Source organism: Cygnus olor, chromosome 10 (genome assembly GCF_009769625.2).
Source record: "Cygnus olor isolate bCygOlo1 chromosome 10, bCygOlo1.pri.v2, whole genome shotgun sequence".
NCBI lineage: Eukaryota > Metazoa > Chordata > Aves > Anseriformes > Anatidae > Cygnus > Cygnus olor.
In genome coordinates this window covers 18434049-18461040 of record NC_049178.1, presented here as the reverse complement: position 1 = coordinate 18461040, position 26992 = coordinate 18434049, and the positions used below count along the sequence as shown (strand labels likewise).

General features: G+C 44.5%; 1 protein-coding gene across 1 annotated transcript in view; it reads right to left on the bottom strand.

Moving 5' to 3' along the window:
* PPP4R2 (protein phosphatase 4 regulatory subunit 2) overlaps window positions 1–18833 on the bottom strand; it is a 28782-nt gene extending 9949 nt beyond the window's left edge. The window contains exons 1-3 of the mRNA XM_040569286.1: window positions 18531–18833; window positions 17793–17874; window positions 710–880 (exon numbers count right to left, since the gene is read on the bottom strand). Coding sequence (XP_040425220.1) covers window positions 710–880; window positions 17793–17874; window positions 18531–18564 — 287 coding nt within the window. The 5' untranslated portion in view covers window positions 18565–18833. The remainder of the gene's footprint in view (window positions 1–709; window positions 881–17792; window positions 17875–18530) is intronic.
* Between the last annotated feature and the right edge of the window lie 8159 nt (window positions 18834–26992).

The window sequence follows — 26992 nt, the reverse complement described above, 5'->3', positions numbered from 1 at the left end:
TACAGGCCATTAAAACAATACAGCAAATAAAAGACACCCTTGACAAAAAAATAAATCAGGAGCTTTATTTAAAATGAAACAAAACTTCCAGAATTACAAAACCAACAAAGGGTACACACTTAAGACACAGTCAGCAACAGATTGAATATCACACATCTCTCGACTAGCATCACCTGAACTATATATCTGAATCTGGCGGAATTTAACACTTCAAAACCAGGTTCACTTCGCCTCCTGGTCACACCGTGTCTACCACAGCATTAGCTGTTCAAAGCCTACTGAACTGCCACAGAGTTATTAAGAACTGAACACCTAAAGAGTTCTTTCAGCTACGTATTTCAAAATACATTGAAAGAAATCTGACTTTAATGGCTATTTTACCTGTTACGTGCTGGTAACGCTACCGTGCTTCATTGAAGGGTATTAATACAAACCTACCTATGCACTGAAAAAACTGAAATGACTGACGTGTCACAAGACATCAGTATTTTCATTCAAATATTATATAGTAAATTATACTTATATATATGTATATATTATTAAGTATATTAAGAGAAACTTGTGAAACTGCTGCAATATATTTCCAAGGTATAAATTTGTTTCTGCTCATCGATTTAAGGAAGTAGAATAAATGGTCACCAAGCAGATTACTAAGGTTAAAAACTGAGTATTTCTCTTATCCTGATTTTAGGCAACAAATGTTACATACCCATTAAATCCAGTGACAATTTTCAGGATTCGTTCTTTCATCTCTTCGAAGGGAATATACTCCACGTTTGGGTTGGGGGGCCCTCTTGGCTCAGGAGCTGAGGTTCTGAAATCATCCATTACTTTCTCCAGTTTGAAGATAAAATAACCTTTAAATTGAGACCACTGAACCCTGCATAGGACACAAGAAATAAGAGGTATACAAGTCAGCCCCAAAACCACAGAAAAACAGTGTGATTTTATGATTGTTAAAACAAAATTCTGGCTGGTATGCCAATCCTAAGATAAATTCAGCAACTAAGGAAGTATTATTTTTCTTTCTGAATTTAAAGCACGGTAACTATTTAAATAATTACAGTAAAACATTATTATACGAGTTAATTGCCATTAACAAGGTAGCAGGATAAGCCAGTTCCTTCACAAACCATTACAATTCCAACCTAAAATTGCACAGGATGCGTGCACGTCACATTACCAGAGAGCCTACGCGCGGCCTGAAGTTCTCACTGAGGTTACAGAAGAAAAAAAAAGTTTCAAGTCTGGAAACCACACAGCATTGTCTGTCTTCTGTTATAATGCCCTTCTGGTTTGGGCCTTTTGTAATTAACTGTTGGGTATCCACACACCTTCAAAGCACTTGACCTCTTGTTCTCAGAAAGGCAAACACATTTTGTATCACGGTTAGCACCTCATGAATATTTGAGCAAAACAATTCTGAAATTCTGAGAAATACAGCCACAGCTGTAAGTAATCTAAAAATATCGATTACCTTCTGCCTTACAACTTCCAGTTTTGCCATTTATAGAATTCTATACAACGAAATTTTCAAGAAAACGGGTTTCCTAAGCAGCATACAATGGATATCTGAGCCCCTTCTGCACCGACCAGCCCGCAGCAGCCCCCGAAGTGACTCTGGGCTTCCTCCCGCTGACGCACGTCTCAGCAGCGCGGGGAGCAACCTGCAAACAACTCATTTCCTTCAGTCACTACCAATTGTAGTCCGTCCGCGCTGACGCAACACAGGAGCTCTCGCAGCTACCGGATGGCATTTATCCACAGCATGTGGGATCTGAAACCAACAGGCTCCGGCCGCACGGGCACTGTCACGTCGGTGGGAATCCAGCGAAGTCACACCAGCCTGCTTTCACAACAGTGCCCTGTCACCTCCACCTGAATTTCCCCCTTGCTCATGAGATGAAAACGGGAAAATTTAGCTCTGATTTGTCTAGAGGTGGAAAGGCAAAGCCTTGGTCTTTCATTAGGAGCAATAAATTGGCAAGAACGGGGGAAGAAAATCTGGAGAGGAAAGGCAAACCTTCCTTCGCCTTCCAGGAAATCATTAAGCACTGCTGCAGAGGGGAACGCAGGACTTGGTGGCTAACTATAAAACCAGAAAGCAAAATAGAAGGAAATAAGGTCCCAAAAGGGAATGTCCTGGACAGATTAAACAGAACCACTGGTTCTCGTGGGATTATTGCCCCAATTAGCATTACAGAGAAAAATACAAAATACAGTAACATTTCTAACGTACAGTATGAGACACGACACCTGCAAAGCTGAAATGAAAAAGCTCTCCAACTACGCCGTGCTACCACCGTGAGATGAAAGCTTTCACAACAAAGCACACATTTAATACCTAAGCACATCACAAAGCACAGGCAGAACAAACCCGTCAATAACCTCATGCCAAGGAAGGATTACGTCCTACGGAGCACCCCACTGTTACTTGCCTCATGAAAAGGGATTCCACTATTCTGCTAAAGCTTCTGATGAGCCTGTTTAGATATTTTTTTCAGTCTCAACTTAAGCTGTGCTTTATTTTTATTTATTTCTTGCTGAATAGTAACACCTCTTTTCGTAGACGATTAACCCATCAGCATCGTGTTACTGAAATAACCCAACACAAAACAGCAAACATGTTTTAAATGTGAATCTACTGCCTGCAGGCAGTATCCACAGCCTCCTCCTCTAGTGCTGAAGCTCTATGAAAACAAAGCAACCTTTTACCCCTTTACAGAAGCCTAGAAAAACGTTATTTTTTCTAAATTCAAGTATTTTAATTAGTATTTCTACTATTACATAGAAAGGCTAAGAACCCGCAGCTGCAATGCGCTGTGATTTGAATGTTGCAATACTGACCTAAAAAAGCATCTTTTGTCCTGTATTTCAGACCAAACAAATAAATGATAGATGCCTGCCGATGAGGTGACAAGGCCCAGCTTACAGCCAGGAGCAGCACGGGTTAAGGATCAGCTCACCCTGCAGTCACAGCGTGCCTACAGCTACCCCAGGCGTCGCAACCCCAACTTTCCATCAGCCAAACGAGCTGTTGGCAGAAGCAGGGCGACCACCGCGGCAGAAGCTCAGGGCAGACTCGCAGCAGCCACGTACTCAGCCTCCTCAAACAGGGTTTCTTCAACGCTGCCGAATTGCACGCTGCCGCGGCTGCGCTGCTAGCAGCAGGAGAGCTAACTGGTCAAATCCAGTGGCACAAACCGCGGCTGCTGCTGTGATCTCAAGGCAAGAGCAATGTAACCCACTGCTCTACAGGCCCCGAACTCCCCCTTGCTTCTGGAGCATCGCCTCCTGAGCTCAGGGTCGCGCCTTGGACATTCAGGGAACCCCAGGATGGTCCCATGGCCACCGAAACAAGCCCCCACCGAAAATCATCTCGACGCGCTTTCAGTCTATGCAACTGGTTTCCGATGAACGTTTTTATCCCAGCACCAGCAAGTTACAGGGGAGCTCTGCCCACTCAGTAGGAAGTACCATCCACACCACAAATAACAGAGCTCCAGAGCCTTCAACTGCACAGACAGAATCCAGTCCTGCAGGGGCAGCACAGTGCATTCCTAGAAGGTAGGAAGACGGTTCCTGAGGGATGCGGTGCAGCTCATTTGTTTCTTTTAGGCTCTGCTCTTCTATCCTCATCCTAGGACAAGCAATGTCCAGAACTCAGTCAGCAGCAGCCCCTTTCCCCCCTTTCTTACCTCATCCAGCCTCACATTGCGTCCGCCAGGCCGCTAGGAAGGGGTCAGCACTACACACCGCTCTTACAGGAGGAAGAAAATACTTTAAAGGCAAGGGAGCTTGAACCCAGGTGTTTTGTTTTTTGTAATTGTTTATGAAAAATTCTACTCCAACTATAAAACTCGAGAATGCCTGGCTGTGCAAGAAAGAAATTGTTAAAATAATGAACTTCCTTTTGACAAAAATATCATCTCTGCACAGGCGGTAACATTTTTTTTCCTACTACCTATTTATTTCCGTGAAAGCGATCGAAAATGAGTGTCAGAGGAGAAGAGTCAGCTTTCCTGCTTCCCCAGCCTATGAAACTGACAAGCAGAAGTCGGTGTCAGCTGCTCCTAACCTCCTGAAACTCACCTGCAGCTCGCACATGGAGAAAAACGACTGGTCCACAAATGATGCGTAGAAGTCTGTTACCTCATACAACACAAGGGTGAAGATTACAAATGGCTTATCCCAGCACTTTGCAAAGCAATCTATAGCTACACCTCTGGGTATTTTAAGTTATCAGCACATGCTGAAAGACTAGGCACTTAGCCAGGCAACGGTAACGACAAGAGAAAGAAGGAGGGAATATCTGTTTTCAAGGAAAAAAGGATATATATTCCACGTTTCCCGTGCTCCCTGAGAATAACTCCGGCATTAGTGCACGAGATGTCTATTATAGCTGCTTTGTTAAAATGGGAGACACTAAAACTGAGCAAAGTTTGCTAAATGCCTTCTAGAGTTAATGGCCAAATGGAAGTGAAAAGCTTCCATAGAGCTTTATGTACAACCTCGTTAAGCTTTATACACTGGAAAATAACTGGCAAACAATTTAAGCTCTGTCAAGAAAGCAAACTGAAGAAATTCCATGGCAGAAATACTATTCATGCATTCTTCTGAGCAGACTTGTTTATAAAAACTTGTTCTTCCCACTCAGCGTTGTACAGAAACAGCCTTTGCTAAACGCACACCCAGCCTTCTAAACCATGTTTTTCCTGTCCACTAACCTGTGATTTTGTGCTACCAACTCTTCTGAGAGCTTTTACAGCAACTCACAAACACAAAAATCCCCGTGAGCACTGAAGGATCTGTAGAAACGCCTTAAGGAGGAATACTTCAAAAAACGGCCTTATCCTAAGATGCTTTGGTACAGCGTATTCGCGTTGCAGAGAACGAACAACTTTTAAGTTATATACATCTTACGTACATCTAAAGCATCCTTCGCTACAGTATCTGGGTCATCCTGTGTGATTATATCTGTACAAAGACAGCTCCCCTAGGCTAATGAGCCTGGAACTTCACAGGTACTCTAAATCAGGGTGAACTGGCGTTTCTGCTCAAAGGAAGAACCCTCCTGCTTCCCTCCCACCAGCTCCTGCACCAGCCTTCCCTTACGTCAGCCGAAAGGTTTTGCTCCGACACACAGAAAATTAGAGGGGGAAAAAAGGAAAAGTGATTTTATTAAACAAAACGCACAGCCAGGAAAGAAGTCACCAGAAGCAGGAGTGAGCGGCTGAGAGGAAGCAATCCCAGGCTGCTTCCAGCACTACAGCTTGTACGGTACCCGCATCACAGCAGGGCCACGCAGCTCAAACCCTCCCAGGAGGGATGCAAACGCTGACATTATATACTCAAAAATTTTAAGTTAAAAAAAAAAAAGTGTAATAGGCAGGTCACAGATGAAAGCATAGGAATTAACACAGCGCAACAGTTTAGTTTGTCCTTGTGAATCACTTAAATACCCGATACTCTGTCCTAGGTTTGCTGGTAATTACACTACGAGGTATTACCAGATGTTTAACACCATAATATTTTACCATTACGGAGCCCCTGACCTTGCAGTTTACATTAGAACGATAACAGAGAGATGTGGATGGAAAAGACTTCTGTGTTTGAAGCTACTCAGCTGTGTTTCACAGAAATTAAACAGGAAAGTAGGCAGCAACTGATCCAACAGGCAATAACATGAAAAACAGAAGCAAGATTTGAGAATATTTACGTGTGACTCGAGAGGAAGCATGAGAAAAGGCTAAAAATCAGTGGGGGAGAGAAAGATCAAATACAGAAGACATGAAATGAGCACACAGAGGTGAAATGAAATGACAGGCAAAAAGAGACACAAGAAATACAAAAAAAATATTTAAAAAATCCACTCCCCACACCCCTGCAAACACGGCCAGCCCCTGGATACGGACAGAAGTACGTGAAGTTAGGAAGTTTAAGCCCTATGAAGAAAGCCACGAAGGAGCATAAGCCAACCCTACAGTTAGGAGGACAATAACATACTTGTTCACTGCAAGTTGATGAGGCAGCAAAAGATGTTCATTGCATGGAGAAGGAAGAATTACAGAGAGACACAACTTCGCAGCACCAGAGCTTAAACAAGGGAGAACACAACCCCAAATAGCATTTCTCCAATAAAAGCAAACTATTTCACACCTGGCCTTAAACTACCTGATTATCTGCTGGAAGTAACCCATTACTACAGATCAATACAAGTTTGCCAAGCAACATCACGCAGCTTTAGAAATCCACCAAACCTATTTGATAAATAGCACAAGGGACAGAGGTGACCTTAGACAGAAAGCAGCTCAAGTAATCCGATGCTGGGCCTTGATTTAAAAGAATTACTAGCACAAAGTTCCTTGCAAGATAAGATTGCTTCTCTGCTAACATGATTTGTGCAGAACTCATCCTTCCAAGCATGCACAGCAAAAACAAAATTGCATTTTACACGGAAATAATCTAATCCTATCACTCCCACTCTCTGGGAACGGGGAAAGGGAAGCAGTCAAAATGCAAAAAGACTTCCCCCGATTCCCTTATCTCCTGCGTACTTAAGGTATTTGTACTGATCAAACTGAGACAGCAGCCTTCTCCCGTACTGCCCCGCTTACTGCGAGACAGGAGAACCACCTGTCAATACCCTGCACCGTTAAGATAGGTTTTGGAGGTGAGAGAATGAGCTGCTATGTGCTTCCTACCGCTGGACAAGTTTTTGTCATCGATTCTGCTGCCCTCTGGCATACGCACTTCAGGAGACTCGGAATTTCAACAAAAAGAGCAGGAAGACCCAAACGTTCCGCAGAGTTGGTCAGGCGAGATTTGACAAATACTGAAAAGCAAGTAGCAAGTAAATCTGAAAGGCTGCTGGGGAAACCGAAACGGAGAGGCAGGAGTCTGGCAGTGCGGAGGCTGACAAACACACACGGACTGACAGGGAACAGACCACGCCAAGGAGGGCAGCTGCACCTGCACTGCCCCTGCCTCTTTCAGGCACACAGAGCCCTCCCTGCTACTTCCAGGAAAACCTGTCCACGTCCAACACGCGGTAGCAGTTTTTTCCTCGTGTATTTAGTACTGCACTGCTTTGCTACAACACGAGGATCCCTAGCAGTGCTACATGCCTTGGATATTACATGGAGATTGGAGTGCGAGCTCCCAGAAGTGCCTAAGAAAACTGCAGAAAGTTACTCATCTCCCTTTTCTGCACCTGTTTTAAAGCATCAGATTTAATACACACTTTATCTAAGCCCTACAGGATTTTAAGTCACAAATTTCTGTAAGACCCACGGAAGGTAAGTCAGGACAATACCTAAAATTAACTAGAAGAGCAGGAGGAAGAACTCAGTATGCCTGAAATAGGGCTACCCCCGGAATGAAGGTACTGCAATTATTTCATAAACCTTTCTGGAATTGTTCCACAGATTATAGGTGTAATTAAGAACAACATTATATTGGAGGGATGTTAAGCTTCTAGAGACTTAACTATGTACTTAAAACATTAAGAGTCCCGGTGGGATGGCTGTCCTCAGATTTCACAGTGTTGAAGTTCATTACAAATTCACTTGGTTTAAATTTTAAGAGGATGCCATCTGTTTTGGAGAGATGCTATATACCAGAAAGTACGTAATATGAATAGGAAAACCAAAGCAGATCCACTACTGATTCTGTTAACTGAACAGGCCATGAAGAAACATCACAACCTAGTATCAGGCAAAAGCAAGGAGCACTTCCCTCTCCACCCTTCTTCTATTATTGGCATCCTAAATATGGTGGGTTTAGGATGCACTCAAACCCATCATGTTCAGCTAAACTGATTTCAGCATAAAGTCCCCAAGCTACAGAATGAAAGAACCGTCAGACAATCTCAGAGGACTTCTCTTAACTTCTAACAAGAGACACGTCTCTCATATTAGCTTCCCCCAATTATTGTTGATTTAGATTACATTCCCACAGAGATTTGCTAGTAGGAAACAGGTGTTTTCTGAAGTGAAATAACTTGCCAACTTCAATAATTTTCTTCTCTTTAATGCTTTGCTCCAGAGCTCATAGAAGATGAAGATACCCTGCAGAACACAATAATCTTCCCGTGCTGTCAGAAGTAAAATTAAGTTCTCATCCAAGACAAGTTAATTCCTTTCCTATTCCGGTCTAGGAAACTATCTGATAAGCCAAAAAGGCAGAGAAAATGAAGTGCACCCAGCAATCATGTACCCAGTCCAAATTCCCTGTAGCAGCAGCAAACTTCATGGCGTGCTCTCCCACAGCCTTGAGGACACGTGCACCAAAAGAGAAACACCGTGAGCAGAAGGAACAAGGCAGTTCCCAAAGTGCTAGGTTATTTTTCCGTGTTCCTGAATGAGTGGTAGGTTTTAAACTGTAGGTGATAGGGCCCTATGAATTTACTGGAACATCGTGCTTTGCTGCACACTGCTGTTAGGAAAACACGCTGGCAAACGCTCTTCCTGGGGGAGTGTCCGGCCAGCACCCTCACCTCCTAACTCATGTAAAATTAAAATGCTCTCACATTATCTTCAGTAGGGTTTGACCTCATTTTACCTTTCATTTTAAAGGAAAAAAAAAAAATACTGAAGAGCTCAAAAGAGGAAAAACTGGTATTTCCCACAAGCACAAAAGGTATTGTTCCGTTTCCATTCACTCACTGCTGTCAGCCTAAATCAAGTCCTTGCTTTCTTTCTTGGTGAGCAGGACAAGCTCACTCCAGAACCACAGAAACGGGAATGCATTAGAGGTGCATCTGCTGTGGTGGTGAGTGCTCACCTCTCCACTGCTTGCAAATTACCACTATTATTGCCAGGAACAACAAAGACTAAAACTTAGCTATGGAAACAGACAGCTGACAAAGGCATTAAAGTACTATCTGTAATCATCAAGGGACTAATTCTGATCTCTCCTGATAAATATTCAGCTGACTCCAACAGAATACAGCTGCTGTACGGAACAGAAAGACTCTGAACTGACTCTGAACGTCTCAGGAAAGTGTATTTCATAATATAGTTATCTAAACACAAACAAACCCAACTACCTTTTGTTTTCTTTTATTTTAAAGGCAAAAACTGACCACAGAACAAGAGGACAAAAATTCGATTGATTCTTCTTCATTTGGGAAATAAATTCCTTAGAGCAGAGTTGAAAGCAATGCGCACACAGTAACTGCAAGCCTCCAAAACTTCCACAACCACAGGCAGTGGCTTATCTATGAAGATAAAAGTAAAAGTAGATGATATTTTCATTACATTTCTCTCTTTCACTTGAAAATTTAAGGATTCTTTGGCTGATAGGAATAAACTGATACATTTACTAAAATATTCCACGTACTGGGCTTCTGCACTGTGTAAATTCTTACCTTACTTTGATTTCTCCTTCGTGTAATTTCAGTTACGCACATATTCAAAAAAAATTATTATAAATCTCAAGTTTTATTACAAGTAGAACAGTTACCTTGGATATCGATGTTCCTATAAAGTACACACCAACTACACAGTGCTGCAAGCCTTCCGCATGCAGACTTTCGGACGAGCATCAACAACCAGCAAAGTCCTGCCATCTAAGCAGCACTGACTGTATATTAACATATTTATGGCTTAGTCACTTTTTTTTTTCAAGACTTGGACTCTGTTATTACTACAACAAACTACCCCAGGAATAATTACTTCAAAAAGGCACGATTTCAGTGACCACGTTTTGAACTTTCGTTGTTATTCTTTAACCTTCAAGTGAGGGACAATCACACCAACCTTAGGACTGTGAACACCAAGGCACTAGCACCGCAGCTGGCAGTAGGGGTGTACCTGACTTCTCCCTCTCACAAGTGCCAGTCCCACGCAGCCCAAGAACGCCGACATTCAGCTGCTTTCCACAGGTAACCGCAGCTGCATGTGAGCAGCACTGGCCGAGCAGAGCAGCAACAGCAGTCAGGCTTTGTCCGTGTGTCAAAACGCCCCCCGAGAACCACTGACACGGTGCCCAGAGCTGCCTTTAACACGACTGGACATTCTGTTTAAATTTAGACAACCCTAATTACGTCAACGCTAACAATTCTTTGCATTGTTCCTTGCTTTTACTCATTTCTATTTCAACTAAAATTTCACTGAAGATTAACGTTCACTAAGGCACGCTTTGAAAGTGATGCTGTGCATTGTATCATCGAGATTCTGCAGGAATTCCAGAGCATAATTCAGAGTGCATCCCATACAGTAGATATTCTGCAAGAAAATGATCCACCAGGCAAAGGCACAATACACTGACAGTAGGCTAGAGCTGACGCAGGGAGTACAGAAACATGAGAGAGATTGCACTTTCTCAATAAACTTGTTTAGCAGAAGGCCAGGAGTGAAATTTAAGCAAACTATTATGCAACAACCAAAGTGTACTTTAATGTCTTCCTGAATTTGCACCTAAAATTACTATCTCTATAGAAGCTGCCTCCTAAGTAAAATCATTCTGAGTAACGTAACTTTAATGTTTGGATAATCACATATACATCACCCCGTCCACATACAAACTAAATTCCACATATCTGGTAATACAGGGCACTGAAATTGTTCCAGTTTCACCAGTTTGCACAGAATGAACAAATAAAACATTCTGTAACTCATCCAGTAAGTGTAACTTTTAAATGACCGGCGTGTAGAGATCCACAGGTTACTGCTCACAAGAGCAGCAGATCCCACTGAGATACTACTATCAAAATTGTACTGTATTGAGCACTAAAGCTCAGAAAACAGATAAAGGAAAGGCGCCCTGTACAACCGCTTTTGGATCTGAACCTACTTTGCACTGCAGCGCAGTGCTTGTCAGGTCGTGCTTCATCCCACAAAAACGCAGACCTCACTCAGGCCTGGGAGTAGTGTAAGTGAATTGTGCTTCTGGTACTAATTCCTTCCAAAACCAGGAACAAAAGCCACCCAAACGACTTCTACGCAAGGCACTTTGGCTCCCACACACCAAGCCTAGGCCGAGACAGCGTACGCCATCTCCGTCTGGCCTGGTAAACAGCCATCAGGTGTTTCTGCACCATCACAGTGCTGCTTTACCGCTTCTAAGCACAAAACCTCGTCAGGTGCAGCCATGGTACCAGGGCGCTGCTCTGCTGCTCCTGCACCTCGGCTACCACCGAAATCTTGTAGCTGTCTTCAGGCACCATTAGTTCTGAACCTGCGAGACCTGCCAGACACATCAGCTTTGTAGAAAAGCAGTATCAGTCTTGTTTCGGCACAAACCAGATAAACCACCACACCACCGGGCCGACCCGACTGCTCTGCACCCTCCCTCCTGCAGGCTCCAGCACCTCGCTCCCTCCCAACGGGTGCCATCAAGAAGGAACCTTCCCAAAACCTGCAGGAAGAACAAGGCTCATGGGTTACAGGACCAAACCAGAAATAAACATCCTTGCTTCTGTAAAATGTAATATGGAGTAGGACAATAGCCAGTGGTCTGGGGAAGTGCTTACATTAAATAACAACGAGCAAAGCCACCACAGAACGGTCGACTCGAGGCCCACTGGAAAACAGAGATAAAACTGAGGCAGTGCAGATGTGATGAAATAGCACTAAGAGGTAAGGGTAAGAACTGACAGAGGAATAAGGAGCGTGGAACTGAGCTTGAGTAGAAGGACAACAGAAGAAAATTAAAGGTGATGGTCAAAAGCACATGCAGCTACGCTAAGTGGTGCAGAGTACCGGCGGGGTGGCTTCCTGTGCAAAGCAGCAGCGAACTGCCTGCACAAAGCCTGCCGCTAAGAACATGACGACGTATGCACCAAGGAAAACCTGCATGCACGTAGTTACATCTGCAGCTACAACAGCCCAGCCACTGCAAAAAGTCAGCACCATCAGGATTTTGCCTTTCGTTTCTCCTTTCATGTCCAGTTCACAGAGAGACTAAATTTGTTAGGATCAGTTCACCATGCGAATCTGACACCGGGAGTCTGACCTTTGCACTACAAACCCCACTCCCAACAGATAAGGAGTGGCAGCATTTAAATTAAAACAGAACAACAGCACGCAGTCCCTGAAGGTAAACCAGCAGGCTTTTCAACTGGGTTTCCAGTCTGTTGGGGGCACGAGTGGATTCCGAGGCAGAAAACGCAGTGTGAGTGGAGTGGGAGTTGGTGGGGAATAATAGCAGGAAGCAACACAAGGAAGTTTACTCACACCTCTATCACTTCACTGATGACTGTTGAAATGGAAGAGGCCTGTGCTAACAAAGGCACACAGGCTCCTTTCAGAACATACTAGCTTGCTTATTATGGCAGGAAACTGAGAATCGCCTTATTTCATTTTTAAAAGTTCTTAAGGAATTACATTCCCCCACTACTTTTAAAGATTTCTAGATAATGATTTGCCTCCAAATCAGAGCAAGATTTCCAAACTATTAAAAGAAAACCCTATCATTCACATGTTAAGCAACGAAACTGAGAGTCAAATAAAGCCCAACAACATTCTTCACAGAAAAAACAGACTTAAGCATGTTAAATGAGCTAAAAGAAATAGGGCTATGAACATTTACATGTTTGTAACAAATTACCACGCAAAAGGTCAGAACACATCCCTAAAACACTAAAGCTGAGAGCAGGCAGGAATTTATTCCCGTGTGCATTCGCTGCTACCATCTCCACTCAAACCTCTTCAGCAGCCGACCAACTATTTCACCGCTGTAACAAAATAAAAGCTGGAGGGATCCAAGTCGAAGAACTGCACTCAGAAGGAACAGTCAGAAAATACACTCTGCTACGCAGGGTACGTGAAACAGCATCAAAAGGGCTGAAAACGCCTTTTGCTGTTATCTTGGAGAGAACCGCGGTTATCTAACTTCCAGTTACGGTTATGTAATTTAGCAACAGCAAATCACGCCCGAGCGAGCGCCCTGCCTTCTGCGACGGAACCACTCGCTGCGGCCGGGGGCAGGCCAGCGAACTCTGCTTCACGGGACCTCAGCACGACACGCAGCTCTGCCTCCCGCAGCACCTCGGCAGCTGAACCGGACGGCTACAGGCTCGGCGGGCAGCCGGCCCCCAGAGCAGCGGTCAGGGGTGTCTGAACCTGAAGTCCTGCCCCTAGAATGGAGTAAGGCCATGCCACAGCAGGGGCAGGTGCCAGCGAGGTAACAGCTCCACGGGAAGGAGCCGGGGTGCTGGGACAGCGAGCTGAACATCACTTGGTGCATCTGCAAGCCAGGTGCTGCGAGGAGAATCCCAGCTGGTTATGAGGGGAGCCACGAGCACCGGGACAAACGGCGAGCGGTCAAACAGCGAGTCAACAAACGCAGGCTGTGGAACTGCCATCACTGGAGACCTTCCTGAGAAAATGAAACCTGAGCAACCCAATCTGACTTGGGAGCTTGCTCCCCTTGGTCAGTCTGGCCGCCCTCCAGGAGTCCTCTCCAATTTCTGCTACTCCACGGCAACACCGAAGGTGCTCCTCTTCGCTCTACAACCACACGTATTTCCAAGACGCTTTGCAGAACAGCAGTTATGTTGATCCTCCAGGGAACCAGTGAAGTGACAACTTCTGTCCTCAGCCTTAGAGGAGGTACGGACTAGCATTTCAGATCTTCTAGGAAAACTCGGAGGAAAGAATTTGTCTACACAAAGGAATGTGCAGTCAGTGTGTTTGAATGGCTCTTTATTCTGCATCCAGGGCACAAACTGGTGCAACCACCTTACGCCCTGGCCAGGCCGAGTATTCTCTGCTCAAGCACAGAACTATGGTAGTTCACCACTTCTGCATATATACTGTCCTCCTCCGTATTTTGGTACCTTACTACACATTTCTGCATTCCTTCCCTGTCAGTAAGGACCTGTATTATACCCTGCGTTACAGGAAGACGTTAAAACTGCGCTTTGTAAGTTGCCTGCCCTAGGGCAGGAACAGGGGAAACTCGGAAAGAATTGACAAATGATTATTTGATCTCATTTGTTTTCTACATTTTATTTTTAACTTTAGAACCAAAGGAAAATTCCAGTAAGAAACAAATTGGATCTTCTTCATGAAGAACCAAAATGAATGGATTTTTGCTACTGAAGGGGCAGAGTGATTTTACATCCAAGATAACTTCCTAAAAGGTAAGAGAAAATTTTAAAGGCAAGACACTGGTAAGTGATTTTCATTTCTATTTCTGTAATTCTTTATAAAAACTGTACTTCACTTTTGTATTCTGCTCCTAGTATTGCAGCGTTGTGAATTTTTGTACCGCCTTTTAAAGCTGTTTATACCTTAGAAATAATAGAGAAAAAGATAAAAAGCAATTTTTATGCAAAAAATAAAAGCACAAAAATATATCCTATTTCTAAAGAAGTCTTTTAGATACAGTGAAGTATTAAGAATAACAAATTTCGTCTCTTCCCCTTACTCAGTTTTGCAAGTCATGCTGATCCTTTACGATCTATAGAAAAACACATTGTAATGATCCTCTCCTGGCTCTCCTTGGTCTCGCCAAGGAAAACCCATGTTAATGTCTTAGTAAAGTCAAATCAATTAAGGAATATATAACTCCCTTAAAAAAAAAAAAAATAATATATATATATATCCTAAAACTCAACACAGGATTAAAAAGGTTTGAGCCATATACTTTACATCTCACCTGAGGCTAAAGTCTTACCATATTAACTGTTAAGAAACCATACTTTCAAAGTAGTCAAGCAGTCAAGTATTGCAAAGCAGTCAAGCAATCCATTTTTTGCTCCTGTTGAGATATACCAAAGGAAGTTTAGACCAGCTTTTGTAAATGCTGCTCATAATCTCGCAAATTAAGTGAATGGTTAACCATGCACAAGAGGATAGTCTTAGGCTCCAAGTGGATGAATTTAACACAGGTGGTTGCATGATTGCGCTTTTACTGCGAGGTACTGACAAAACATCCAAATTTCCGCTGGTGACCAAATTTAGCAACATTTTTATTCCAGATCTTCAGTGTAAATGGAAAAGACTTTATTACTAAAGATACTCTGGAGAGCCTTATCACGGTTGCGTTGCTGGCTCACACGGCTCTCACCCTTTGTCCCTCCCCTGCACCGCCTCGGCAGCCGCGGTGTTGACATAGCAGCTACCACGGGCACGGCGAGCTGGGTCTGGGAACTGATCCCTGCTAAAAGCACCATTGCCAAGGAGAAACTTACAACTGCGAGCACTTTCCTGCTCTAGGTTACCACGCAGCTACATAAACAGTTGAACAAGCACAAGTGAGGCAGTGACACAAGGGCTGTATTCGCCAAGACCGCTGCCAAGAGAAACAAGGGTAAAATTACAGCCTAACCTGAACCTGCATGTACCTGTTCTTAACTCCCGGAGATGAATAAGCACATTGAAACAAACAGGGGCAGGGAGGCACCCGATGGCCTTACAGGAGTGAGACTGTGCTTCCAGTCTGTCGAGCAAGTTAGGCATGCCACGATCGCTCTGCTGGGAGAACCTTCAAAATCATGTTTGTTTACTTTATTAGCATCCTTTCAAACTGATTTTATCAATTATTTTACAAGGTCTGCCGCAACCACGTCAGAAGGAGGTATGAGGGGTGAGAACGCTGCGTTTTAACCCAGGATGGAGACTGCAGAACACAACCAGCAGTCGTCAGAGCAAGTTACAGAGCAGAGCGAACCTCCACGAGCACTACGTGACGCTACCAGAAACAATAACTCAAAGCAAAAATACTTCACGTTTCACTTGTCCTTATTTGCCTTGCTCCTCACTTGTGCGGGTACTTTTTGTTTGTTACTCTAGGAACAGGCTGTGGCTGAATAAGACCCATTGTTTTTCACTAAGTCTGCAAACTGTGCAATTACCCAACTTAATCACCTTTTTTTTTTTTTTCAAACTGAGCTCTGAACTTCATAAAAATCCTAACTAACATTACTACAAATCATGTTCTTAAGACTTCAGCTTCCCAGACAATCCTTGTCTTACTGTTTTGGATTTCTATTAAATAAAATTATTTTTGCACAACATGAAATAAAGAATATTTAGCTCATTTTAAATTGACACATTTAGTAGGTCTGTATTCAGGAACACTTACAACACTTCTATCACAGCAGTCAAGAGGTACTAGCCTAAATATACACCAGGCTCTTATAAATGTGTATTACCAGCCACCAGTCTTTACATGAATGTCCACAATGACATTTTAATTTTCACTAATTTTCTCCTGATACTTTGACGCACAACATGGTACTGAGAACAGAAGCGTATTATCTGAAGAATCAGAATTTAATAGGTAATGGGAAGCAAATCAGATGTACTGGAACAGCATTTCCATGTCTGTCTCCAGGTTACATTGAACACTGCTGATGCTCATGTCTGACGCTTTTTAGAAACAATGTAATGTAACTGAAAGGTTTGAGAATGCTGCAAAAATGGTACAGACTTAAAAAAAAAAAAAAAAAAAAAAAAAAAAAAGGAAACAAATCCAAAGAAAACCCTGAAAACACAAAAGGCCAGAGCCTGCGTGGAGTTCCTCTGACTCCTGTTGAGGTTTAAGCCCCCAGTTTGTAATAATCAAACAGTATTTTTAAGAAAATCTAGATTTTCCCAATGGAAATAAAACGAAGTTTATTCAAACTCCAAGTTTCACTTGGGGAGGAATTTTGTAAAGGACGTGCTCCTTTACACTCACTTTTTAAAACTGCTTTGGAATATGTGTCTTGGTGGCAGAAACAAGAAAAACAGCCTTAAAAATACTTCAGAACAGGATAAAATTTCTCTATGTGACACAGACCCAAAGGAGGCAGTGGAGCAGGCGCACGCTGGGAGCACACCACACCACACCACACCACCAGGCCTGGCGGCCGGGCCGGAGCCTCCTGCTCCAAGAGCAAAGTGCACCTCAGGGCTCCGTGTTCGCTCAGAACCAGCGATTGTACAGGGCTAGCAAAACAAAACAACGCTGTTACAGACTGGAGGGGCTGAAGGAGCCACAGCACAGCCCTCCCCCGGCGGGGGGAGGCGGCACAGGGCCCTGTGCGTGTCCCTGTCCGTGTCCCCTGTCCCCGGCCCCGGCCCCAGGCCGCGGGGGCAGAGGCAGGCCGGGTGCCACAAAGTGAGCACACGCACGCCGCACCCGGCGGGGCCCGCCCTCTTCCTGCCAAATAGTGAGCTGCAGGAAGTGGGCCGGGGCAGCCCGGGGCGAGCACGGCGCGGCGGGGGGGGGGGGAAGGGGGAAAGGGAAGGGGAAAGGGAAAAGGAGGGGAAGGGGAAGGCCCCGCAAAGGGTCACGGCAGGCTGGAAAGCGAACCAGCGCCAGCACTAAGCGGGGAGCGAGTTTTGTGCCTCCCCGGCAGAAAACACCTCCTGGTCTCCCCTCCTGGCGCTTCCCCCCTTGGCCAAAGGGGCTCAGATGATGACCAGCACTGCGTGTCCGTCACACGAAGCGGCGATGGAACAGCTGAGCCGTGCCTGTGGTCCCGCAGACCGTGCTGTTGGCCGCTGCACACAGCAGGCGTTACGGCAGACCCGAGAGCAAGCAGCTAACTTCCCACCTGAACCCCCCTGCCCGTCACACAAGCACAGCGAGCAGCAGCTGTGCTGTGTGGGGCAGGATCAGTAAAACCTGACTGATACCCCCGGCATGGCCTGCACAAAAGTCCCCTCTATCGGATAAAGCCACCTACCAGCACACGAAACTAGCCCGTCCAAAGTTAGTGTGAGAACCAAGGTGAGCTTGTTTAGCTCAAAAATCACGCTGCAGACACAAAAAGGAGAATCCAGGTAGCCTCTCACTCAAAAGTCAGGAATCCTACAAGGTACAGCTGAGGATCACCAAAAAGTCACACTTACATGGTCTCTCCAGTCTTAGCAACATGACAAAGAAACTGATCCAGTATTGGACACACTTCCTTCTTCCCTCTCTTCTCAAAGTCTGTTGGCACGAGGATGACACAAGAAGAACAGAGAAAGAAGACAGGACAGAACAAAAAAAAAAAAATCACAGTTAAAAACCACAATAACTGCTTTAACAACAGGCACAACTCCCACCAAAATACCCCCACGTTTCACAACGCCGGCAGCTCCACCAACTCCCCAAGCCCATACAGTGCTCGGCATTCTCGTGAGAAGCTGCGCGCATCCGAGCAGCAGAAGTTGGTCGGCAACTTCTCTGGAGCGGCCCCCGCGGAGAAGGAAGGGCCCCGGGTCTCCTCGGGGGGCTGCCAGCGAGGGGCGAGGGGCTGGGGGTGCCGAGGGGCTGGGCACAGGGACGGGGGGCGCAGGGCACGGCCCCAGGCGGGGGCAGCCCCGGGCCCGTCGGGGGGAGCCGCAAGGGGCCCCCGGCCTCCCCCTGCTGCCGCGCGCCCCTCGCCCAGCCCGGGGGGCTTCGTGGGGGGCTCCAGGGCAGGATGTCGGGCCCCCCCCCTTCCCCACAGGCCGCCCCTGGGCTCCCGTCTCCCCCCCCCCAGGAGCAGCCCCCGGCCCTCACCCCGGGGAAAGGGAGAAGGCGCAGGGGCTCCCCCGGGGCTCAGCTCCCGCCTCCCGTCACCGCGAGGACCCCGCTCCCCCCGCCGCAAGCCCCGGCGGCACCTTTCAGAGCCTCCTGCAGCCTCTCGACATCCATGATCCGCGCTGGGCTTCTCCCCGGCCGCGCTCGGCGCCGCTGCCCTCCGGCGGCCCCGCCGCACCCCGCGCAGGAGCCGGGTCTCTCACACGGCCTTACGCACGCTCGCACACCCGCACACACACACACACTCACCCGCCCTTACACACCCGCGCACTCACACACACACACAACCCGGGCTCAGCAAGCTTCCAACATGGCGCCCGGGCCGTCCCCGTGCGCGGCCCCGCCAGCCCGCCCTCCTCTTCCTCCTCCTCCTCCTCCTCCTCCTCCTCCTGCCGCCGCCAGGCGGGGCCGCCGCGGCCCTGAGGGAGGGAACCGGCCCCCGGCTGGCTTCACCTCACGCCGGTGCCCTGCCGGGGGCTCCTCCTTCGTCCTCACCGAGGCCGAGGCCCCCCCGGGAGGAGGGAGCCCTGCGGGAGGCCGGGGGCTGCGGGCGAGGCCCGTGGGGAGCGGGGCTGTGTCAGGAGGGAAAGGGGAAAGCTCATTTTTGAAAAAAAAAAAAAAAAAAAAGTTTTAAGTAAGGTAGCCAAAGAGCAATGCCGGCTGTTTTTCTAGGCGTATGGCAGCTGAGGTGGGTTGCTGTGAGGTAAAATCCTGGTACAGAGCTGGGCCGGGTCTGGGGGCACAGAGGTTTCCTGCTCCAACCCCACAGCCTCGACCCAAAGGGATCCTAATGCCCAAGGGGCTCCTAAGGCCTGAAGGGGTCCCAATGGTGTCTGTAGGTCAAGGCCCGTGCCACCTTCTCCTCCCTCTCAGGTGCAGCACAACAACGAAGCAGAAAGCCTCTGACACAGCTGCCCTGGGTGGAAACACAGCTAGCATCCATCGCAGCACTACAACCTGCCTCAGGGACCACCACAAGGGCTAAAAGACAGACCTGGTGCCCATGGCAAGTACAGCCCTGCTGCGAGCAACTTTCTGTGATGCCTTGTCTTGATTTCAGCATGCAGGAATGAGCACAGATGTGGAATGAGTGGTCTCTGCTGGCAATTTCATCATATAGAAACATACATTAAAAGTATGCCTTCTAAAATCAAGAACCTTTCAGGTCTCTGACTGTAGGAAGCCTACATAAAATACTAATCCAAGTTGTTTATGGTTTCATACTCACAGCTGTGCTGTACGAAATCCTTGGTTCATACACTATTGTGAAAACACACACACCTTACAAAAAGTTTGGGGCTCTTGGTGAAGGCTTTGATCAGGCAGAGGGGAGTTACTGCAGCCCCCTGGGCCTCTGGTCCAAAGGAGGGAGAAGCAGCAGCAGTGCAACAAGCCAGCCGCAGGGGATGGGCCCTATCGCTCGAGGCACCTCGAGGAGCGTGGAGCTGCTGCCCTTGAGCACTGTGCTGTCACAGGGAGCTTAGGACAAGTCTCTTCTATTGACTCCAAAAATGGCTTTGGGCAGGTACAGATAGGTCAGATTTAGTATTTCGGGGCTCTCTCTGACCAACATGCCATAGCTCAAAGCTTTCTAAAGCGCTGCTTTCAAGTGCTAAGTGTTTTACAAAGGAATTGTCCCTTTGATGCCATGGATCAATTGTCAGCTTCTAAAAAGGAAAATGGTATTCCCCACTGGACGTCAATTACATGAAAAATCCCAACAATACTTAAGATTTGGCACTTTTACTTACTTTTATGTCTGTTGTGTTGCCTATTTCCCTAGCAGCCAGGCAGCATCATTAACTAACTCTGTTAAGCAAATAAATGATCAGAGATAAAGATGACTGAAACCCTAGGCCAGACAAACAAACAGCACACTGCATGAGATGGCATTAAAACCATATTGAATTTAGCTGTCATTTTTCTTCTGACCACTTTGCTCATCACAGAGATACAATGAAAGAATTAGTAACGGCAGAGTTAGGGAGAAGGCAAATGAACCGAGTTGTTTGTCCCTAAGTTAGCCAACAAGGATACTGTTACCAGTTTTATTATTGGCTATCTTGCCCTTGCAGCTCTTCTACTGTGACTCCTTCTGCGTCATACCCTCGGTGGTATGCTCGCCTTTCCAGCGTTAGAAGTCTCTTGTCAACTGAAACTACATTAATCTGCTTTGATACTTAGACAATAATATCCTCCCTACAGAATTAACAACATTCTCCCCTAAAACATCAGTTGGTACTCCACATGGTAAGCAAGTGAAAAATCTCTTCAACATGGAAAAAGCTGTGTTGAGAAGAGTTGACAGGACAGGGGAAGGTTTCAAAGCAAATAGTGGATATTGGGCTGAAAACAGAAGTGCTAAGTGCACGCAGGTACACTGATGATAGAAAACGACAATACAACTCAGATTACAAGTTACTCTATGCTCTTTTCCTTGAGGTCCCCTTTATTTTAAAAGAGGTGTCAAAGTCCAATTAAAGCAGCAGAAATAATAGCTTACCTTTGCAACCTTAACTACAACAAAAGAGTGGAGAACATACCTTTCCTAAAACACAGCTTCCCTTAAATAACTTCTATACCCCAGCTGACTGCAGTTCCGCTCAGATACCACATCAGCTCACATCCACAGCCCAGCTTGCTCTCTGTAACAATTCTTGGAGGTGGTCACGTGCTCTCAATTTTCAGTTTTTTCCCAAGAAACTGCATTTCCCAGCACGATTGCTCTTAAAGAATTCCACCAGCCAAAACAAGCCTAGAGGCATAAACATACATTTTAAAGACCAGTGCACTTCTACAACCTACTTAAAAACCCTAGGAGACAGTGTCCTAAACTGGTAAAACATTGCATTTCTTCACTAAAGTTGAAAAAAAACTTTATCTAAATTCTTGTTCTATGTTCTGCACAGGAACATGGAACTAAGTACTAATTTTGTAATAGAATAAAACACACTCAACCTTTTTACTAAGCACTTTAGAGTTACTTCTTTGCACGCAGAAAGTAAAAAGCAGTAGCAGAACATTTGATTCTAATGCTGCATGATGTGGTAGGCATGCTTGCAGCCCTCCAACTTTCTCTGCCACTGCTGTCAAGTTATGAATTTCATTGGCACTGTGCTGTAACAGATGCTGCTCTGAGGATAGGCAAAGCCAATAGGGGCCACCACTCTCAGATCTTGTCTCTAAAAGTGAGATACAAGTTAATATAATACTTTTGGCAGGATTTAATCAATAGGGAAAAAGTGCCTCTGGTTTCACTCCAATCCTTTTAACTTCTGTTTTGAAAAAAGTGGACTTGTATTATAAGAAGTGTAGCACTTACATGTCATATAATTTTATTTAATAGCAAAGTACATTAAATAAGATGTTGGGGAATGACACTGAAGGAAGATCTTTATCTCATAGTGCGAGAGAATCCCAAGAGTCAAACCAACTGTATGCTAACATTGACTCCTCATTATCGATGAACTTTCTTTCCACTTGCTCAGACCAGAAAGCAAATCTATTCTAGTTTCAAATCTATTTTTACCAAGTAAGAATGACAACATTTTGTATTTTCACAGATACGCAAGTGACACATAAGGAACACTGAACAACGGCCTGCCATTTAGGCAGTAGCTCCATTCAATAAGCTTAATTAAACCACTGCCGTTGGTGAGATCATGCCCACTTCCTTATTGTTAGCCAGACAAAACCAAATTTTTTGGAAGACTGACAAAATGTGCTGGTTACCAGTATCTTTGGACTGAAAGCAATTTTTATTAAAATGACAAAGCATAGACATTTGACTAGATCAGGCCCTCTTCAGAATCATTTAAAAAGTTGACTATGTTCTGAAGATACCAGTAGACTGTGGAAAGCAATGCTTATTAAGACCTGGAAAAACAGTTTATGGAGAAATTTCAGTTATACAGTTCAATATGCCTTTGAATCCTTGCAGGCACTGGCACAACAGAAGATGTCTAATTTCTGTCTTTTTTTTTTTCAGTCCTCTTTTCCATACTGCTCACTGATATAGAATGTGTACATAAATCTATAAAAACTTGCTTTTTCAGTGCAAAGGTTATTTCAAAGAGACAACAATCTTTCATTTTTAAAAGTGTCATTCCCCAACTTGTAGAAAATAAATAGTAAAGCCATATTCCCTGTCATTTCTCCTCCATTCTCTTACCACAGGAACAGTAAGAGAAAATGCTTTCTATTTTTCAGCCCTCTCCTCCCTCCTTCCTCCATTAGAATTAATAAAAGACTGTTTTTACAAAGTATATACTTCCAACAGCTTTTTGTTTCCTATAGGAAAGACATTTTCATTGAAATAGATTTTTTTTTAGAAACAAAAAATAAAAACATTGAACTATGGCATCAAGAAGTCTTGGAAATCTAACCACAGACTTGCAAATTAAATGAAAACACTGTGGGTTTTTTGCTTGTTTTGTGTTTCAGGGAAAATGTTTAAAGATAGACAAATAGTGTCTACCTCTTTCTTAGAGGACAATCATTTCCTCTGGAGCAGGAACAAAATAAAAACCATAATTATTTCTCTGGAAATAAGGCAGAGAGAGCACACAAATGACTTTGCATGTTTGGGTGGTAACAAAGATTATTTCAAATGCATTTTAGGATGAAGCTCACATTAGGGGAGGCCTGCATGTTTTGAAACCCACATCCCCGCAGCTAACTGAAAAATATTTCGATTCACAGCAATTCATTATTTCCCTTCTATTTTCAAAGGAGAAACATTTAAATACAATCTTAGAAGACAAAAAAACTTGTGTGTGGTTTCATCATTAATACATTGTGTGATCTCAACCAAATGAGTTAGGCAGTCATACCTGAGTTTCTTCATTAATGAAACAGAAGTGTTAATTACTCTTTGAAAGGTATTTGGCACACCTTGTAATAAAAGCATACACAGAGAGCACGATTTCATTTTGTGTAAATTCCCAATGCTGCTTGTGGAGTATTTACTGAGAATCAACAATGAAAAAACTCACGTTAGCAAAGGAGATGTGGTGCTTTTAAACTTATAACAAAAGAATGATGAGAAATCATTTTCCAATCCAGATTTTTTCTTTTGGCACTAAATTTATATAAAGCCTATTTTAGATTTTTTTATTTTATTTTATTTTTTTAGAATTTTTAGAGAGCAGGACCGGATCTAATATCTTAGCGCTATGAATCCAGTTCTGCCTGATGCAGTTGGACAAATCTCATTTAAAAAAAAAAATAAAAAAGATCTTACACTTGAGAAGCTCAGATCAAGCATTGATTTGATAAGAATTATGTTCATACTCATCAGTACTGAAGGAATACAGACGTAACATACAAATTATATAGCATTATCATGTGCTTCCATGTTCTCATCTTCCTAAAATACCAACAGAAATTAGAACAAACTGGAAACCAAGTTACAGCAACATAACCGTGTCACACTATGCAGACAAAAGACAGAAGCCAATATTGCCAGTTCTGATGGATCTTTAAGAGATTAATGCGCACTCCCCAAAAAGAGCATTCTTGCATTTCCAGTTCCTTCCTTTGCATTGAGCCAACTGAAAACTATTCCTTTCGCACGGTTAACTCAACACCATCAGCAGCTCTCGTGCAGCAGCGTGGCCGGACTGCTAACACCGGGGAAGCAGCAGCGGCACTCGGGGGAAGAAGGGGAAGGGAGGATTACTGCCCGCAGCAGTGGCAGGGGCTCAGGTGCGCTGCTTTTCCTCACTGCCCTGGAAGGTCTTTACAACAACCAAAACCTGATTCTTGAGCTTTAGGTCTCTAACACTCCTGAAAATTTCCACGGAATTATACAGCATCAAAGCCCTGGGCACAGATCAATAGTTGCAATGCTGAATGCAACAACGTAAGACGTACGATCAGCAGGTACCTTTACTTTCAGTAATGAAGCTTAGATTAGGTATCTAGAGATTCCTGACCTAACCTGGCTTAATTTCATTCACTGATGTGTGACAGCAATTTGTAAGGTATTTTAACTCAGTTTGAACCGAAATTGATTAGCACGCTTTGAAAAAATCTGTAGCAATTCAATATCAAGTGCAATGCAGCAGAATATGAGGAGTGAGCATAAGAAAATCCGAAGAACCCTGTTTCAAGACCCACTTAGATCTTCAGAAAAAAATTATATATCAATATACATCATAGGATTTACATGAGGAGGTTAGGGTTTGGGTGTTTTTATTAAGTTAATAGTTGCAGGAACACCAGCACGATACAAAAAAAAAATGACATTAAAAAGTTGTGTATTTATTATTTAATTTAAAAGTACTTCATAGCCACTTCAAGACAAATTACATCCCTCCTCTGAGGAAATGGCTGAAGATCATTTAATAGATCCGGAAGGCCTGGGAATATCAAAAGATGAGAATAGCTCAATTGGGGTGCTTGAAATCTAGAAAAGGCTGAAAACAAAATTGTATTTGTGGGAGTTGGGTTTTTATGTTGAAAGTACCAACAGCAAGATGAAAAAAAAAAAAAAAAGCTACATTTGGTAAATATTCCAGGCTTTAGCAAAGTTAGCCGCTGGCCCCAAAACCAACTCGGATCAAGTCCCCCTGATTCTCTGGAACTATGAGAGCCCGCAGCAACTCAGGGCCAGTGTAGTACTCGTTCCAAGCTGGCTTTCTCATACCTTCCTCCCAGTACATCCCTAGGACACAAGGCTGCTTTTACACCACCCCACAAACTAACAGATCGTTCAGATTACCAGCAGACTTGTTTTTTCACCTGGAGCCTAAGGTGTGAGGAAGCTGGTATTCAAAACAACTTGCCCTTCAGAAGAGCCAAGCAGAACAGGAAGGAGATCTTTGAAAAGCGTGTACACCAAGAAGGCACCAGCTTTGTACAACCCTAACCAGTAGAGCAGGTAATTAGAAGGACTCAGGAACAACAAAGGATTCAGGAACAGCCTCCCTTTCATGGAAAGACATTTCTGCAGGAGCAGATCAATCAATGACCTTTTTTTTTTTAAAAAAAAAAGTTGTTTTTTTAAAAAGTGCATCATTTATGACCAAAATATTTTGGTTCTAAGACATTTTTGGACTATACTATAATCTTTACAAAATAACATAAGCAATTATGGTATATTTATAGAAATATAAAAGCAAAATGTTTTACCTCCAAACATTAACAAAGTGTTTTGTTAATCTTAAATGATGATTCTTGTTTTGTCTCAATTTTCCGTTTTCACTTCAAAGGAGGTGTTGACAGGTTGTTTTTTATTCCAGTCCAGAATGAAAGCAAAATTTCCAAACATTGCTGTGTCTTTTGAAGCACAAACAACTCCTTATCTCACAGCAACTACCGGTCTTTAGGAGGCTGTAGCCCTCGTAGATCCCAGTACAGATAGGCATTTGCCACAAGAGCCCAGCATTGGAACGCTTCCAGCCTCCCTGGGGGCTCCCTGTAGCTGTGCTGTCCCATCTAGATGGGTCCATAGTGTCTATTTGCCAGGAAAATATTTGACTATATCCGACAGAAAGGTGCAAAACATTCTCTGAGCGTTAGCTTCTTCATGGTTACAGGTGCCTGATCGTTAGGAGAGGAATCTCTTCTCGAAGCAGTGGGAAGGAAACCACTTGAAATTAAATGATCAATGGTTTGTGTTAAAGCTGATAATATGTCAAGATTTACTGCAGTATGAAAGTCCCACATTTTTTTTTCCATTACTGGTACTTCATTCTCAGCTATAAATGTCACAGACATGCAGAGTTATCTCTACTAGGATCATACTTACAACGATGAACGTAAAGTCTTATCTGAGCTCCATTTATGGAGAACACGACGGGGATGTCTCCTAGCGTCAGTCGTGGTTATCCACGTGTGTACAGCAGCGAGAGCAGGGGAGGGGATTCGTCCAGCACCCAGGTCCCCCAGCTGTGGTAACTGAGCTCCAAGGCTGTGCTTCAGGGAGCTCAGAGTCTCTTTGTGCCCAACAGAGCTGCTGCAGCCAACAAGGTTCATACTGATCCAACAGACCCAGCAGGACGGCAATGAGGACATGGAAATCACGGTTCAGGTCCCTTCCTCTGAATCACCAGCAAGGGCTAAATGCCCAGCTTGTTTGTTGTTGTGCCCCTCTTACTTCTGCCCGCCCTGTATTTAGGAAATTTTGGGCATGTTCTCCCCACAAGTTTCAATACTGACTGAAGCCATGCTTGCTAGTAAAAATTCTTGGATGAGGACAGCACTGCCCAGGCTGAGTATGGGGCATGTAATGAAACACCACCGAACTACACACTTCCCAGGCCAGAAATGAAGAAACACTGTACAGAGTGCTACTGGTTTACAGCCGGCCTTACCTTTTCTCATGAATATCAATGGGAGTTTTATTCTTGACTTCAAAGAGAGTGTGACTGAGCCCAACATACCATACAGTTGAGCAATTTGAGCAAATGAGAAAACAATTTCATCACCAGGCATTCAACTGGTTTGGCTGCAGAGCCAGCTCACAAGCTCCTGTCACACACAGGTGTTGCCACAAAACCACAGACACTGCAGCAGTGACCACACCAGAGTGTCAAAA